Source organism: Lichenostomus cassidix, chromosome 2 (genome assembly GCF_008360975.1).
Source record: "Lichenostomus cassidix isolate B80296 chromosome 2, HeHo_3.0, whole genome shotgun sequence".
NCBI lineage: Eukaryota > Metazoa > Chordata > Aves > Passeriformes > Meliphagidae > Lichenostomus > Lichenostomus cassidix.
In genome coordinates this window covers 24,353,463-24,371,719 of record NC_139482.1, presented here as the reverse complement: position 1 = coordinate 24,371,719, position 18,257 = coordinate 24,353,463, and the positions used below count along the sequence as shown (strand labels likewise).

The 18,257-nt window shown below is 45.5% G+C and overlaps 1 protein-coding gene across 2 annotated transcripts; it reads left to right on the top strand.

Moving 5' to 3' along the window:
- Positions 1-531: 531 nt before the first annotated feature.
- LOC146440987 (serum paraoxonase/arylesterase 2) lies at positions 532-15,221 on the top strand. 2 transcript variants are annotated; one of them, XM_085050761.1, is made up of 9 exons: positions 532-680; positions 4,177-4,247; positions 8,940-8,995; positions 9,870-10,035; positions 11,137-11,263; positions 12,105-12,305; positions 12,918-12,999; positions 13,508-13,636; positions 14,541-15,221. In XM_085050761.1, the coding sequence occupies exons 1-9, from the start codon at positions 607-609 to the stop codon at positions 14,697-14,699; spliced, it is 1,065 nt and encodes a 354-aa protein (XP_084906887.1). In that variant the 5' UTR covers positions 532-606; the 3' UTR covers positions 14,700-15,221. The 2 variants fall into 2 exon arrangements, with proteins under 2 accessions (XP_084906887.1, XP_084906888.1); XM_085050762.1 differs by lacking the exon at positions 532-680 and adding an exon at positions 3,984-4,036.
- The last annotated feature ends 3,036 nt before the right edge of the window (positions 15,222-18,257 follow it).

The window sequence follows — 18,257 nt, the reverse complement described above, 5'->3', positions numbered from 1 at the left end:
AGGGAAGGGAAAGATAACTGCTGAGGGAGGTCAGTAACCTGCCAAGTGTGTTCCCCCAAAAAGCAGAAAGCACAGGGAGGCCAACACTGAAGATGACGCAGAAACAGATTGCTCCACGGAGGAACCCTGGGGCCTGGAGGGGCCCAAAGGTGGTTCTGCAGCCCTTCTCCAGCACCGAGGAGGAAGATATTGGTGGGACAGGGGCAGTGGAAGAAGCATCATTTGGGGGGAAACTTTGCTATTAGTGCATGCATATTAGCATGTACATCTCAGTATAGAGGTGAACACGGAGCACCTGAACATTCCGCATCACTCATCAGTCTTGGTCTGACACACGTATTTTTGTAGAATGCATATTTTTTTCATAACAGAGCTGGAGGTTGGTCCACCTGCCCTTGCCATGGGCGCTGCAGCACGGAGGCTGCAGAGAGCCGCTGCCTGGCCCCGTGCCGCTGGGTGGCCGGGCGGGCAGTGCCGGCGGTGCGGGCACGGCCGGGAGGGGCGGGGGCCAGGGAGGCAGCGCCGGGCCCGGGGGCGGGACGGGACGGGACGGGACGGGACGGACGGGACGGGACAGGACGGGACGCGGCGGAGCCGGGAGCGGCCATGGGGAAGCTGCTGGTGGTGGCTCTGGTCGGGATAGCGGCAGCCTTGGCGGCGGAGCGGCTGCTGGCCTTCCGGTGGGTGAGCGGGGTTTGGGAGCTGCGGGTCCCGGTGCCGGCGGGGCGGGAAGGGCCGGGGAGACCCGGGTGGGGGTGGCGGCAGAGTGCCGCCGTGGGGCTGAGCGGGGCGGGGAGGCCGGACCTCCCCTCCGCCCGCCGAGAGCGAGCGCAGCGCAGCTTCGCTGTCGGGCGCAACTTAGCGAGCACCTGCCCTGTCAGTGCGGTGTCACCGGAGGGGAAGGGTTCTTCATCAGCAGCACCGTCATTGCTGTCAGCTTAGCAAGGGCACCGCTATTCCTCAGAGAAAATACCGGCACTGTGATGTCCTTTTCCTCCTGCTTCAGCATAACCTAACTTCGGGGTCGTTTATGCAGCGGAAATGCCCTTTGCACTGAGCGTATGTGAAATCCTCCCCAGGACGATGTTGGGAGCAAGGGGAATAAGGGGAGAAGGTGCCCTGGGGCAGAGGGCTGGTACCTCTGTTTTTACAGAGGCTTCAAGTAACGGGGATGTGCCAAAAGCACTGTCTGCGAATTTAGCTCATCTCCTGCTGACTGGCCAAACACTAAGCGGAAATCAGTTTGCCAGAAACCTGGGTTATGTTCTACCAAAGCTGACCTCTGGGTAATGGCAACCCCTGTGTACATGGGGTTTCGTCTGCTGGAGCACAGACTTTGATGATCCTAAGTTGTGACCTCACTTGCTGTGAAATACACAGCCATATCATGCTCCATGTCCATGTCATGCACCTCGTGCCATGAGGTATGAATGTTACAGCAGCTTCTGTCCTGAAAGCTACCAAATGGGTAACTGGTCCTTTCAGGTCACAAAAGGGATGATGAATCACTCTATTGGAAGGTGACTAAGTCATTATAATTTTGCTTATGTTCACAAGGACTCCAAATTCCTGATTTTGATCAAAAACATCCAGCTAGTTGAACTTTGGGTAGACAGTAATTGTAGCTAATTACAGAACGAGGGCTTTACTGCCTGGACCCTGGAACCTGGCATGGATGAGTTTACATGTTGCACTGAATCTACTGCAAGTGATAACCATGGTGGAAACAGGGCTTTCCTGCCCTGGAGCTGCATAAGCTGGAATAGCAGAACTGGAAAATACTCCCAGGCTTTAGGGAGTGAGCCATTTCAAAGTGCTGTGAAGAGCAGGGGATCCCACATCTCCTCCAAACTTAATGAACAAATGGAAAGTTAGGAACCTGGTAAAGGAGAATCTTCATGTAGAAACAGGATCCCCCTGTCTCTGTAGCTCTCTGTGGGTTTTTCTGGCTGCTGTGTTTTCTGCAAACTGCAATGTAGCAGCAGTCTTAAGACTGCTGCCAAGTGTGGAAACACACAACTTCAGGTCACAAAGTACTCTAAAAGTAATTTAACACAGTCTTGAGAGGAGAAACTGTGGGTGGTGGTAGCTCTTGCCAAGGGTCTCTGTTATTCATCCCCCACCCAGAAGGCAGGATTCCAGCAAAGACTTTTTGCAGTTCCTTCTGAGTTTGTGAAAAAAACCCCCACAGAACCAAACCCCAAAATATTCAGGATTCATTAGTCTAGAGATGATGAAAACTGAGAGAGGTCTTTGAATATGCAACAGGTTCCTGCTGAAAGAAAGGGAAGGCCTGTGGTCTGTGCCCCATGAAGTAGGACAGCAGGTGGAGGACTAAACTGTAAAGAGAAACTGTGTGGGAAAAGGACCCATGCGCTGGAGTTGCACCAAATATTAAAAATTCTTGCTTTTTTGAAGTTGCATCCTGCACATATTGCAGGTCTTCCATATTTCAGGCTGTTCTTAGAATGGCCAGTTAGTAATCTAGGCCATCTGGTTGAGTGGCTGGGGCTGTCTGAGCTAGATAAACTGACACATTTTGGAAAAGTCTCTATGTAAGCTGCAGGCTTGTGACTAGTGTCCTTTTGAATTACTCTCATTCCAGCCCATGAAGTGTTTCCCTGGGAATGCTGTCGGGATATCATCATCCCTTGCTGGCTGCTGGCTGCGTTCCTGCTGTGCTTTTGGCTCAGGGTGGCTTGCAGCCTGCCTGGGAAAAGCTGTTGAAAATAGGGAAGGGAAAAGCCCTAAGCAGGCAGCAGTGCAAACTCAGGCAGGATCACCTTGAGCCACCTTCGGGTTCTTGGTGGGTTTGGCAGCGCAGGATGCTGGTGGGCAAGGGGGCAGCTGATATCCCTGCTGTGCTGTTTGTGGGCTGGGAGCCAGTGCAATTCTCTGTCAGTACTCCTGTGCTGGGAGAGAGGGCTTGGGAGGGTTTAACTTGGCTCCTTTCCCTTGCTGTCGTCCGCACTTTTTACTGGTTTTCTTCTTTGCTTTTGGCCTTGTGTTAACGACCTATATCTGTGATACAGGACTGAAGCAATTTAAAATTCATATTTAAGTGATAAAAAAAAGCAGGACTGACATACCAAACACTGCTCATCTGTATCACATATTTTTCATATCACTGGCTGATAACTGCTGTTTAGTTTATGTTTATGCCTAAAACTATAACATAAACATGGCAAGGTTTTGCTATGGGATCTTTGCATTCAGAATTTCCTGCGGCTGGAGCAACAGCCTCAACACATGCATATGATAGTCACGCAAAGCAGTAACTATGTTAGGTTAAATGCTTTCTTCTGGCCAGAAAAAAAAAGGAAAGAAATATTGTAGTACAATAGCTCAACATTTTTACATAGAAATATGACATATTTTCTTGTGACACTGCAGACCAGCATAGTCAAACACAGCAGTCCTGGTTGTGAGGTGTCTGTCATACAGATTTGCAGACAGCTTGGAAGAGTGAAAATATTCCTTCAAGAGGAAACAGAGAAACACAAACTTGTGTGTGCCTGTCTGTATCTGCTTGTCCAGGGAAGTATGAGCCAGAGATGGAATTTCATGGGCATTCATGAATGGAATAAGCACTGATGAAGGGTAGTGCTTGGGGAGGGTACCAGGAGAGGAGGCGACAGGGTAATTGCCTAAAACCATACTACCAAGTCCTGTTTGTTGTGAGGAAATGAGTACCCCTGCCTTGCAACAGTGCTATCATGCCTTTGAATGTAGACTAAGAAATGCAGGAAGTGCAACTGCTGGTGGCCTACTGACCAAAAATAGGCAGTGGTTTGGACTAGAAGATTGCCCTCTCCTCATCTGAAATGTTGGTGCTAACTGCAGGGTGCTACTATATTTAGGTGTCTGAAACCTGAGGAAAGCATGGTTGTGTTATTTTACCATCTGAGTTGCAGTGGGTCAGAAAAGTTTGTTGCTGAAGCTCATGAACAAAATGAAGTTTTTGAAGTTAGTGTAGAAGAATCACTTAATCCTTGGACATGTGTAACCATTGCGGAGATTTGGAGGAGTTGCTCTTGTCAGTTGTGGGGTTTGCTTATTCAGTATTTTGTGGCTGATTTGTTGCTGCAATATGGCAGACAATAAAACTGAAAACAAGGAATACTACCTCTCTTAAAACTGGCTGTGTGCTGTTAACCCTGCTCTTTCCTCTTGCAGAAACAGACTCAATGCTTCCCGGGAAGTAGCCCCAGTGAGCCTCCCGAACTGCCGGCTCATTAAAGGCATTGGTACGTGCTTAAAATCACTGAGTGCATTGCTTTTGTCCAGCCTTGTTTTGTAACAGCTCCTTAAAGCCAGCCTCAAAGTCTGATCCCAAAAACAAAGTGCTAATTTGACTTTCATTTGCTACTTGGACTTGGAGATAGGGAGAAACTGCAGGAAGAAAATTGTACAGAAAAATTAGTTTGGTATAATGCTTTTTGCCTTCAGCATTTAAAGCTTCTTTTCCTTTTCTTGAAATTGAGTACCATGCAAACACTTCTCCTTTGCTAAGCCACTTAGGAAATTATTTGGCTTTTAGAAGAGGTGCGCTGGCCCTTCAGACAGGTAGCCACAGGTGACTGTCAGCTGGTGACATCTTGGACATGAGAAGTGCTGCAAGGGTGGAAGCTTTAGAAGAGGGCCACAGGCATAAGGCAAAGGAGCAGCTGCTAAATGCCAGCCAGGGTGTCCCTCCTCTGCGCCACATTTTGGGGACATTCAGGACCTGGCTGGTGCTGTGCAGTGCTGGTGGCAGGCGGGAGCTTGGCGCCGTTGTGCAATGCAGCTGTGAGGTTCCAAAGAGCAAGGGGTCATGTTTGTCATCTTAGTCTGGTTTGCAGAGAGGTTTAACGGAGTGGCTGAAGTGTTGACTTTGTACTTTGGGCCATGTGTTTAGCACACAGCAATGTTTCTGTCTTGGTTTTTTTCCTCTTCATTTAGGATATCCAGTGTATAAAATGGATAGCTATGAAATTCATTGCTTTTTGTGTCTCCCTTTCTCCCAGATAATATTTTTTAAACTTAATGAAGGCTTGATGGCTAAGGATTTTCCCCTCCTTAGTATTTTTTGGAAATATCTTAAATTGTGTTGAAATTTGTCTGGATTTTTCATGTGTAAAAAGTAATTGGATGAGCTTTTACAGCCTTGCCTTTGAACTTGCTGAGTCACTGAGTTGATTTCATAAATCTTGCTTCTTCCTTGTGTCAGGATTCAAACATCTTTGTAAAGTCAAATTGCTGCCATTAATGAGTATATGCAGAGATCCTGTTCGTGAAAATAGGTACAGAAAAAATTGCATTTAAAAAGATTGCCAGGTCTTCTAAATTAAGCTGTAATTTACTCATACAAGACTATGAATAATGATTATTTGATGGTGATTAACATAAAATAATTTATGAGTAATTTTTTAAAGCATATCGCTATTGCAATCTTTATAAGACTTTTTTACAACATGATTGTTCTGTTGAGGAAAGAAGGAAGCCTAGAAAAGACAAATAGAGTTGTGTTTTGTTTCTGAACAGTATCTTGGTTTTTATGTCTGACATTTAAATGTAGATTAGGTGATTTCTGAGAACCTGTCTCTGGTTAGAGGCAATGGATCAATTTACAGAGCTTCGTTTCTGCTTCTTGCTGGCTTCTCTAACGCTGTCTCTTCACAGAGAGCTCTGCACCTTGTCTTGCCTTTGCTCTGCACTTTGCTGCATTATTTATTTTCATTAGAAAAATAAAAATGCCAAAAATTAGTTTAGCAGGTCCAGTGTGGCAGTAAGAGAACTAACAAAGGATTTTGCAAACTTAAAAGTTGCCGTGTTCGCTCAGATGTCTTCTAAAACTCATTTGCTGTGACTAGGGAGCTTACATCACTCAGGGAGAGTAAGGAGCCCTAAAGCCTGGATGCTGCCTAGGTAGCACTATTCAGACATGGGGTTTTGCTGTACTCAGATCTGTGAGGTTGCTCGTGTGGGTGACTTTGTGTAAGGATGTCTTTGTACACGGACGTCTTGGCCTCCTGGGCGTTTTTCCATTAAAATGCTAGGATAAAGTTGAATAAACAGTCTGTCTTTATTTTAATGTTTAAATCAGTCCTTCTGAACTCCTAAATGAAACATAAGTCCCAGAGCTGGATCAGCTAGATTTGAGCAAAATAATCTTAAACTATCAATTCTGTACATAGAAGAACAGACCTATGGTACAGAATTATGTTGTAAGTGATGGATCTATAGTAAGTGAAGCAAACACAGAGTAAATGGAAAAATTCTGTAGTGGACCTTTTTCTTTTTGCACAGTTTCATCTTTTCTGTATTTCTCTTTTTTTAAGACTTCTATCTATTCCGCTTTTGAAATATTGTGCAATGTAAGCACAGATGCAAACATTGAACAAACAAAAATTGCAGCTTGTCCTAAGCCTCATCGACAAATATGTAGGAAAGGCTCTATTTGTAGAATAAACACTAGCTCCTGAGTTTTATTAGTGTCTCATCATGTTACTGGTTTATAATAAACTAACCATACCTCCTGTACTAATTCCTAAAGTTCAAGAAGCTATTATAGAAGTTGGCAGAAATACTTGCATTTTGGAACAATTTGTGGAATACGGGCAGAACAGTCTCACACTTGGACATGAAATCCAGATTTTTATTTTTTTTTTTTTGTTAGATACACCTGCAGAATACATCCTACTGAGATAAAATAAAGAACAACAAAAAGCCACCATTTCCAGAGTAGGCAACAATTTTTCACAGTATCTCTTTATTTTTCTTAAATGCCACCTCGTCAGACAATCCCATGGATAAGCTGGGCTCAGTGACACAATCAAACAACATAATGCAGATAAGTGATACCTAAGGAATCAATCAGTTCCTAATTCTCATGCCCTGTATAGCACCAGCAGCAGCAGGGCAGAGCCCTCCCCACTCAGGGCATGCAGGAGAGTCCCTGAGCCTCCCTGCAGGGCTGTGTGTCTGCAGCCCCTCCTCGGTGCTGCTGGATCTGCAGGGCTGTGCTGAATCAGCATTCCACTGCTCTTCTGACACCATTCTCTTGCTTCCACACATTCCAGGACCTGGCCATGGAGCGCCCAAAATGTGCTTTGGTGGGCAGTTTCTCTTGGAGCAGTTGGGTGCAGGGCTCTCAGTGCACTCCTTCTGCTGGAAACTTGTAGTTTTTAATTGTCTGCTCCCAATTAGCCTTCCCATCCTTCTGCTTGGCAGCCTCACTGATACAGTAGCGATAAACGATTATATCTCTGTTTATTCACTCACCAGTGTGCACTGCCAGTAAAAGCTGTCTGTCCGGCTCATGTCACCATGGCAATTGAGCCTCTCAGCATTTATTTATGCATTATCCTCACAGCAATCCTGGGAAGTAGAGAATTGCCACTAACCCCATTTTATAAATTAACCCATACTTGGAGAGACTGGGGAAAAGGAAAGGAGTTGGTAGCTTAAAGAAGAGTGTAAGCTGAGCTGAAAAAAAAAAGCCCAAATTCAGAACTTTAAATGGAAAATACAGGCTCTAAGTGTCTCTGGACACATCATTGCAGATGTTGCCTCTACCTGAGTTAGTCAAAATTATCCCAGGGGTGGGATAACAGCTGACTCCCCCCAAAGTGCATCTTCAGACCTTTTGCTCCTCAGAAGGCAGGGATGCTCTGCTCGTTGGTGTCTTGGGGTGGAGGAGGAGCTTGCTGAGGCTGAGGAGGAGCTGACCCTGCCCAGAAATGAGAAGTTGTGCCACTACATCTTCCCAGGACTGAGCTGGGGAGGAACTTTCCTGGATGGGTGGATTTGGGGTTCTGATTCCTCTCCACAAAGGCTGTCAGTGATCCCAGGATAAATTGCAGCCAGCCAAATCAGTGCTGGGATAATTAGGAGCTACTTAAAAGCAAACAGTAAACCCAGCTCAGATTTGCAGGTGCTGTTTCAGATGGAGGTGCCAAGGTACAAGGAATGGTGTGACCCATGCAGGCTCACACGTGTGCTCTGTGGCAAAGCAGGAGGGGGTGTGGAGACATGGGACAAGCTGGGTGGAAAAGCCTTGTGTTGATGGCTCTGTTAAAGGAAACCTGAAGAAGAATTTTCCTGAAAAAAATGCTCCTGAGTTGTTTCCCTCATTGCCTGGGAAGTGGCTTGAGAACAATGCTGGTTTTGCTGGTGATTTGAAGAAGAGTGGGGAGGCTTCTTAGGGGAGTGGTGGAAATGTGTGATGGCAAATGGGCTTCAGCACTGGACTAAAAGCTCTTTAGAGAGCTCTTGATGAAAGTCTAAAATTGCTCCAGTATTCTTACTAAAGGGCTTTTATTTTATCGTCTTTTCTTAGCAGGGAAAAATATTACAGGAGCTGCAGGAACTGGCAATATTAGAAGTGATTACCTGCAGCTGAAAGTGTGGTCCAACTGTAAAAGCCCTTAGCTGTTATAGATGTAGTAGGTTCTCTGTCACTTGACAGCTTAAACTAAATATTTGGCAATCCATCTTTGTGAAGTGTCCCAGCTCAGTCAGGAGAATTAGTGTGCACAATTCCCACAGCTGCCTTATGCAAGCCTGAGGCCTGAGTCACGGGTATGGTCCTGCCCTGGAAATCTCCATGCCCACACTAAAGGCTCACTGCAGAACACATCCTCAGCAGCAGTTCATCCCACACCTGGTGATGCATCTCACAGCATCTGTGGGCACATGGAGCTGGCGGGGAGACTGCCTGGCCACTGCAGGAGCACCCTTGGTCCCCAAAAGGAGGAAAACCCTGGTACTGTTTCGTAACCCAATGTTCTGTCTTTGCTACCACTTTTGATGCAATGTGATCTTTTTGACTGAACTTCATCATGTGTGCAGTCATATCAGAAAGGGGCATTTGTGAGAGCTGGAATTGTACTAAAAATGAGGTTTTTTCAATGGGAAATAGTGTCACCTGAAAACCTCTGTTTATCTCTGTTTTGCAGAAACTGGTTCGGAAGACATTGATATACTTCCCAATGGACTGGCTTTCATCAGCTCTGTAAGTGCCCATGGCACCTCCCCATGCCAGGGCTTGCCTGCTTCCTTATCTGCAGAAGCCATAGAAAACAGCTGGAGGGGCTCTTTCCAGCAAGGCTGAGTGGCTCCCAAAGAACAGCCCAGTCTTGTGTTGGCTTAGCTCTCCTTGCCCTCTGTTTGAGCAAGCATGATTCTTGACACACAAGTGGTGTTGGTGGGTCTGGCACAGGTATCCTATTGCACTGACTTGCCTGGCCACGTAACCTTGGCTTTCTTTCATGCTGCTTCATTGAAATGTTGAAATGCCAGTCCTCTGCCATGTTAAGAAGACGTGTTAATTCCCTAACTTTTGAAAAAAGTCAAATTTTATGTGTTGATTATGCTGTGCCTGATTTTTTTTAGCCTTTAGAAGATAGGTTTTCAACCTTTTCTTTGCAATCAGGGTGGCTGGTGGTTATTTTCTAAAACAAAAGCTGATGTTCTTATCTACGTGCTCCAGGGACACCCAGGGAATGATAACATTGCAAATTTCATGCCAGGAATAGTGAGCTGTTCCACTGCTGCTGTTCCCCGTGGCTTTAGCACATGATAAAGTCAGTGGTGCTGGACTGCCAGTTTGTCCCCACAGCGTGTCAGTGTGCAGGCACACGAGGTGTGGTTGCAGTGGGGCTTTCTGTGGCGCCTGGGCATGGCTCCTTGTGCCCCCCACACAGCCTGATCCTTCTGCCAGGGAGAGCAGAGCCACTCTCTCCACCTCCCTCACAGCTCAGCAGGATGAAGCACAGGGATATCTTCATGTGATGGCAAGTCCGATCAAGGCTCCAGAATTTCCAGCCCTGTGATGCTTCTGTCTACCTTTTATCCAGGAATTATTTTCTTATGTTTTGATTCTACAGGGTTTGAAATATCCAGGATTAAAGAGCTTTGCTCCAGACAAGCCAGGTGAAATATTTTTGATGGATTTGAATGAAGACAATCCCAGAGCAGTGGAACTGAGGATCAGCCGAGGGTTTGATCTGGCATCATTTAACCCTCATGGAATCAGCACCTACATAGATAGAGGTAAAGATCTTGAGGCGGTGGCAAATATCAGCCTAGAGAGCACAATCAGGAATCCCTTTGCAGTTTTGCATTGCACCACCCTCAATAGTTGTTCTTGCTGGGCAAAAAAAGGTTTGTGGTTTTTATCTTTGTTTTGCTCTTTTTTAAATGCCAACTGCTAAAGAAAACACACTGCCACATAATCTCAGTCTGTCTGAAACAGAAAAATGTCCTGCATATTAAAAGAAAAAAAAATTGTAAAAATTAGAATGGAAAACCACAGAAAATTTATTTTACCAGTTTATATCTGTTTCACGCTGGGTTCATGTGTTTTGAGGAGATCATCCTTCATAGACTAGTAGTGCCCAGAATGGAAACCTTTGTGGCAAAACACTAAATTATCAAATCTCTGTAAATTATCAAAACCTCTGTTCCTTTCTGGCCAAGCCAGCTTCTCTTCTCCAAGATATGTTTTCCTGTGCCAGGCTCTGATTACCAATAAAGTATCTTTTCCCTGTCCTTCCACAGGGGCTTTTAGCAGGCCAATTAGAACTCTGCAAATATGAAGAGAACCATTGCTGCAGCTTGACCTGCATCTCCATACAGTCATCCTTTAAGGGAAGGTGTTGGAAAAAGGAGTGGTGGCTGATGTATGGTCTTAGCAGAAGGGCTGGGCAGATAGGCTGCAGCCTTATGTAGAATACAGGGAGAGCTCCTTCTGCTCTCCCTGGGGATGTGGTAGACAAACCAAAGAACCCAAACTGCCTTGGCCACAGACCCTTCTCCCAGCTGACTGGGGCTGTTCCACAGATTGCAAAACTCAGTGCCTTGGGTATAAGGATGAGGCTGTCATCTCTTTCTTCCTTGGAAGAAATAGCAAAAGTCTTGTCAATGCAGCAATTCCCTGTAGAGCCAACCTGGGAGAAAAGTAGCTGGACACCTGGATCCAGTTGTAGAGGTGTCTTGCAGTGCATGGGTACTTGTCCCTCTGCCTCTGCAGAGCAATGAGACAAATGCGCCAAACTCAGCTTGTGCTCTGTACTCAAGGCTGCCTCGGGGCTGGGGGTGCTCAGCCACGCAAACTGTAGCAGAGAATTCAGCTGTTTCCATTTCTTTTTCAAGACGACACCGTGTACCTCTTTGTTGTGAACCATCCCCATCAGAAGAGCACAGTAGAATTGTTTAAATTTGTAGAAGATAACAATTCTCTTGAACACCTGAAAACCATTCGACATGACCTTCTCACAAGGTATTGGACCCAAGTACCATCTTCCCCCAGATCAGGCTGCATTGGTGACATCCAATGTAGGATGATTTTGGGGTTAGGCTATTATTAATATGAGATATTTCCTTTTCTCTGTTTCTCTTATCTGTGTAATCAAAAGCAGTGTTTCTCCAATCTGTTCTCTAAATTAGATTTTTAATAGTTGTATCACTAAACTAGTCTTAAGTGCTGCTGTGACTGATGGCAGTGAATTAGTGTGGCATCCATTTCTCCTTCATTCATGTAAGCCACTGTGAGGTCATTGCAGATACGAATCTCCAGATATTTTATTACTCTGTATTTTATTATATTTTATTACTCTGATATTTTATTACTGTAATAATAAACATGCATTTAGCTTTTTCTGTTTTTTTTTCTTTTAAAACAAACTTTTTTCGTCTATCCTACTGCAATATGATTGTAAGATAAACAGCCAGACTGATAAAGTTGTCACCACACCTACTTCTTCTCTGTTTTCTACTTGAATGCAATGAAAAAGAAAATAGTAATAATAATAATAATAATAATAAATAATTTCCATGGACTTACAGACAGATAGCCAGATCTCCAGCTGATGCCTTTATGATCCCATTCAGGTCTCAACACTGCCCAGTCCTGGCTCATAGAAGTAAAAAGATCTAAATAATTTGGTGACTACTTGAAGTAGATCTATAATTGCAGCCTCTTTATGTGTATCGAATGGTCATGTCCTGACTGGATTCTGGGCAATCCTAAAATTCTCCTTAATATCTCTTTTTTTATTTGATTTGATTTGATTTGATTTGATTTTTAAAATTTATCTATCTCTTTTTTTTTTCTTTTTTAGTGTAAATGACATAGTAGCCATGGGACCAGACAGCTTCTATGCTACCAACGACCACTACTTTTCTGACTTCCTCTTGATGTTCTTAGAAATGTTCCTGGGTTTATCCTGGTCAAATGTTGTTTACTACAGCCCAAAAGAAGTTAAAGAAGTAGCAGCTGGGTTTTATTCAGCCAATGGAATTAACATTTCTCCCGACAGAAAGTAAGTTTCTCCTTACACTGGATTTCATTTGATCACAAGGAAGTGTCTGGAGATCCTGGTTTGTACACGTGGTACCTTTGTGGTCAGGTGTGTCTAAACTGGTTCATGTGAGGCAAGGTGCTGCCTGTGCAACACAAGTGATACAGAGTGTTTGTAGCACAGAAGTTTTGTGTCTTGGTCTTTAGCAGCAATATTTATTGCATTGTGCAGTAGTTTATAGGCAGTGAGGTCACCAGTTGCTGCATTTTCACCAGCTGATACAGGAGTGTGTGTGTATTGCTTGCAAGGAGTAATGGGGCAGGGTTTCTGCAAGCAGGGAATGCTCTCCACCCCTACATCTGTGGGACTGAATCAACCAGTCCTGTGGTGTGGACAAGTGAGTTAAAAAAACCCAAACAAATAATTGTGGTTTTGTGGTTCCAAGGCTTATTTCAGTGTTGTAAAGGAAGAACTGGCACTGTGTGAAGCTACATTGGCATCTCAGCAGGTTGGCCTCAGTGCCCTGTGGCCTGCTTGCAATGTCTGTTGGTGTGTGGGCTTGCACAGGCAGAACAGCCTGGTTTTGGAGTCTGCTTACTCACATACATTGAGGCGCTTTGTTTTCCTTTGAAGGTACATCTATGTTGCAGATGTATTGGATCACAATATCCATGTTATGGAAAAACATGCTAACTGGAGTTTAACCCACGTGAAGGTAAGGTGCTGCTGTTCTATAAAAAAGTGGCAAATGTGAATTTTGGACAGAATATTTCCCATGAATACTTGACATTTTAGCATGATCATCTGTAAAGCTCTGACCTGGGTGGCTCCTGCTATGGGTTTGCAGGCGTGCCTGTGCAGCCCATTACAGAGCTTCAGGTCTTTCACCCTCCTTCTAGGGAAGGGAGGAATCCTCGTGCTGTTGAGCTGTAGGGGAAGCCTGTTTCAGGCAGTGTGGGTCAGAGCACAAAGCACTGTAGCATCAACAGACCTGTATGAGCTGATGGGGGAAGCTCAGAGCAGCAAGCAGGTTTCTCACAGCACAGGAGTGGGGATGATGCAAACCAGGGCAAAAGAAAAACAGAAGTGGGGGAAGAAGTATTTCTTTAAAAAAATTCAGTCTAAGTTATGTCAGATGAGAGTCTTGGACAATCTGGTGGTTATTGTTTATTTCCAGGATTTCTGATAGCTTTAACTTCTTGTTTTTATTCTGTGTTGAATAGACACTGCAGCTGGACACTCTGGTCGATAACTTGTCTATTGACCCTCACACTGGAGACATCTGGACAGGATGTCATCCCAATGGGATGAAGCTGTTCTACTATGATCCTGAAAATCTTCCAGCATCTGAGGTGCCTTTTGGGAGACGTCACTGGTCTCTTGGCTATGTCTGTGCCAGAAAGTTGTTTTGTTCAAAGCACCCTGGTATAACTTAACTGCATTTCAGCGAGAAGTGCCTGGCCAGCCTTTGTAAAAGCAAAGACCAAGCTGGATTCTGCTCTCAAGTGGGAGCCTGAACAGCATATACTCAGTAACACCCATTCAGACCCTTGGGTGACAACTAAATAATTTCCACCCAGCAGCTCACTCACTTTAGTCTCCTCAGGCTGCTTTCTGTGCAGCTGTGGCCATGCCCACAGATTCTGATGAACTGCATTAATTACCAAACCAGCACCTCTTTGCCAAACTAAACATAATTGTCTGAGTGCAAAGCGTGACCAAAAACATTTGCACAGGAATGATTAATCTGTGCAAGTGTAGTTCATCAGTAGGTGACACTGTAAATCTTCTATGAAATCAGTGACATCAGCGTCCTGGCATCAGGCCAATAATGGCCATGAGTGCAGCTGAGTGGTGTCCATTTGATTTCAGTCTTGTCTGAAGCTCCCTGTAAGACACTTCTCATAATTACCATGTCCAATAGCAATAGATTTATGAAACTAGGCAGTTGTTTACTCTGTCTGGAAAAAGCATGAAAATAAAAATATATTAATTAACTGTTAGGGTGAAAAAAAAGGTGTGCATTCCTAGTGGTGGGGGTGACTGCCTTACTTCCTTCCAGATACTGTGCAACAACTTTAAAAAATAAATAAATCAGTGGTCATGGACCGTGCTTCACTAAGGCCCTATCAGAGGAATCACATGGCTGCAATTATCAGAACTAATTTGTTCAAGTTAACATGCTGATGTTCCCCCCATCCGTGGAGCATTTTCACCTACGACCATTTCAGTAGCTGTATCCTCCCCCTGTGGCAGGTCCTGCGCATCCAGAACATCCTCTCCGAGAAGCCTGTGGTGACACGTGTCTACGCTGACAACGGCTCTGTGCTGCAGGGAAGCTCAGTGGCATCCATCTACGAGGGAAAACTGCTCATTGGCACAGTCTTCCACAGAGCTCTCTACTGTGATCTATAGCTCGTCACAGGCAAGATCTGCTGCAGCGGAAAGGATTTAATTCCTTGGGGACTCACTTAGTTTCTGCTAGATCAGCTAACAAGAAGACTGTTCCAATAAAGGTTAACTACAGTAATGGAAATGTATTTTAGCCTTCCTCTCAAAATTGAGACTTCTACACAATAGTAAAGGAAATGGAATTGGAGGTGAGGAATTAGTTTATCTGCATAATGGGGAGGACCCTATGTCATTAACAAAGGGTAACCTTGAAGTTCAATTTCAGATTGCAAATGACTAAACTGTCAGACACTGAACTATCTGTACCAGCTGGATTTTTGGTTTTTGGTTGGATTGTTTTTCCCCCATAAGAAAACTGATTTTGTAAATGAGAATTGCTGACTACCAGTGTGCTGTGCATTCTTGTCACTGACCCCTGGGCCTTCCTGGGGACTGTGCTAGAGGTTTTTCTTCCAAACCTTCCTGTTGGCTTTCCCTAATGCTTCCAAAAGAACTGGAAGGAGAATAAATGTTATTTAAGTCTCATTCATTTCCCCTTCACCCTTAAAGCCATTTCCTAATGTTGCTTCAGTTTCATAAATTTGGTTTAATCCTATGAGAGAAGAGTAGGGCATCACTTTGGAGCTGTTTCATACTGGGTCTTTCAAAGGGAGTTCAGAAAAGCTTTTTTTTCTCTTACAAAGTGGGAAACATCTCTTGCACACCTTTAGTGAGAAGTGCATTAGCAATTCCTGTTGTCTGTCACCACAAAGGGAGCATTTCTGGGCACTTTGCAGTGACTCCCCTGAGCCATGGTCACGCATGTTCTGCGTTTAATTTCAGTCAGTGTGGAGCTGATTCCAGCTGCACTGCTGTGCACCAGGCAGCCCTTCACCTTTGTCTGGCATCACTTACTGACATTTTGTACTGCTAAAAGCCCCCCAGGTTTCCTTCAGCTGGTGTGTTTAGGATGATGTTAGTTAGCAGTCATTTGCAATGAACTGAACTCAGTGTCCTTTGAAGCTGGAGCTCATGGAGTGAGCTCTTCTTGCATTAGTGTAGGTGCCCTTACCCGCAGAGCAGCTCCTGCTGCGATTTCTGTGCTTCTGAGTTCCCACCTGTGATCAGCTCTCCAGTTTTGTGAGAGCTGCTGACATGCAGCTAAAGGCTCTGTGTTACCTGTGGCATCTCTCCTGCTGGGGTTGCCACTCTGGTGCCTGCACTGGCCCTTTCCAGCATCTTGAGCCCTTCCAGATGCTGCCACCAGACAAACCTCCCTGAGGGCCACCAGTCCCTCTGCATCCTTCAGCTGATGCAGTAGCTTTTCCTCACTGCAGCTCTTCCACCATTGTGGAGAAAAAAGATAGGCTGCTCCTGAAGCGCAGACTTGGGAGCAGAAAGAGCCAGTCCCTGGGTGACAATTGCAAAACTGGCTTTGCTGTTCCCCCTTGCAGTCTGCTCCAGCACCAGCCACAGCCCCTCTAACCTGAAGAGTACATGGGAGGAAAGAGTACTCCAGAAAACACAGGAGTGCTTCTGCCTTTAAGACAGGCAATATAACCTGCTCTGTAGTGGCTCAAACACTGAGACAGGAGCTGGAGTATGTGCCAACCTTCCTCTGTGTGGGCTTTGCTGTTCTGGCTGAGAGGAGGCATTACTGCAGGCTGAGGCCTGAAAGAGCAGTGGCCCTGAACATCAACTGTGTGTATTGACACCTCTTGGCTCCTGCACCTTTCCTATCTAACAAGCCTAATGGCTTTCATCCACTGGTAGGAAAAGAATTACTGCTCCTTCCCAGAGCAAAAGGGACATTCTAACAAGCTGGGAGTCAGTGCCAGGGCTTGTGGCTGGGGCAGTGCTACTGTGTGCAAGGGACGGTGACATCCCACTTCCACTGCACAGCTGAGGGGCTGTGGCTCTTGCCACATCACCTCCTGCCCCAAGAAAGCATCTGCTCCACGCTGAGCCCCCACAGACACGGGTGTAAGGCACATCCCTGGGCACAAGGAGTTCTGTGAGGCTGAGGAGCTGAACTGGTGGCAAGTTGGCTCAGCTTCCCCCTGCTGCCATGGCAGACAGCTATTACACACCCACAGACCAACAGTGGTCGCTGGTATTCGTGATGTTTTATGTCCCAATGGCACATGCTGCAGGGGCCTAGTGATGGCTGGAGGGGCAGACTGGGTGTTAGCTAATCACACAGCTAATTGACTCGCCTCTTGGGGGTGGCACTGAATCAGGAGGTCTGTGCAAAAACTGCTCACAGCTTCTCTCCAAAATGCTCACAGTCAATCTGGGGACTTGAGCACTGCCCAGGATTTACTGTCTGCCCATGGAGGCTTTGGTGACAAGGACTCATCTGTTTGGATCACAGTTTTGAGTCTTTTGCTGCCCACGGCATGTAGCCCTTCCACAGAGCAGAGCCAGCCCTAAATGAGGGCAGCTTTTGTCTCACCCCTTCGCTGTACTTTGGCATTACCTAATTCTGGCTTTCCCACTCCTTCCTTAGCAACTTCTCTCCCTGCAAGACACTTTCATCTTCCCTCAAAAGTGGTGTACTTTCTTACAGGAACTTGTAAACCACTTTTGGCCTTGAAGAACAGATGTCATTCCCAGAGCCCAAGCTGAAAGAACTGCTCTGAAGGAAGTTCTCACAGTAAGGAGAGGTTGGACTGTTAATTAGCTTGTGATTAGCCATCAATGTCCTTCATTAGCACTCTAAAGTGATTATTTTAGGATTGTGCCACTAGCTGTTCTGAAGTGCTATGTTCTAAAGAGTTACATCGCTTATCGTTGGCAGTGACACAGCTGAAATGCCTATCAGTCACTCTGCTGGCCCTGGATTTATGCCCTGGTTGTAGAAGGGCAACAGTCACTTCCCTCAGCAGTGGCAGAAGTAATCCAGAAAAACATTAATTTCACATTTTACCATTGCTTAAAACATCTTTAAATGACCAAATCTACATTTTGTTGGATCTTGATCTCTCAAACTTCTACTTTTTTGTTGGTTTTGGCCTTTCAGAAAACCAAGACTGTCTTCACTCATCACTGGCTTCTTTTTTCTATTTCAACTATTCCTGTGCTGAAGACTTTCCCGTCGGTCTGCCCAGACTGAACCATGAGCAAGCCAAGGCCTTATCTTTTCCTACAGCACTTGAGAGACGAGATATCACATGCATCTGCTGTTACTGATAGTGACATTTTGACCTGAGGCGAGGAGGGCAGGAAGCCTATTGCCAACCTCCTCCACAGGTATCCCAGCCTGGCAGTGCAGAGGTGGGAATTGGAACAGGACACCTGTGTCCAGATGATGCTGGGCAGGACAGAGACAGCAAAGAGGAGCTGTGCAGCAGGAGATGTGCTGGGGAACAGCTTATGCCTCTTGGCAGCCTCAGTGCTGGAAGATGCAGCTCAAGCTTGGATGCCCAATTACAAAGTAGCACATGGAAAATCCATGCTTTCAAGCCCTCAGGGGGCACAGCCCATCACCTTTAACCTGGAGCAGTCCTGGGCATTTCTGAAACCCAGTTGCAGCTGAGACAACTTGCACAAACAAGAAAGACATAGGTACAGATGGCTCCA

Bases quoted from the DNA above. Each gene is read 5' to 3' on its own strand.
- LOC146440987 (XM_085050761.1), top strand. From the start codon at position 607: ATGGGGAAGCTGCTGGTGGTGGCTCTGGTCGGGATAGCGGCAGCCTTG. The intron at 10,036-11,136 runs GTAAAGATCTTG...TTCTTTTTCAAG, and splicing joins CAGCACCTACATAGATAGAG to ACGACACCGTGTACCTCTTT. The intron at 11,264-12,104 runs GTATTGGACCCA...TTTCTTTTTTAG, and splicing joins CGACATGACCTTCTCACAAG to TGTAAATGACATAGTAGCCA.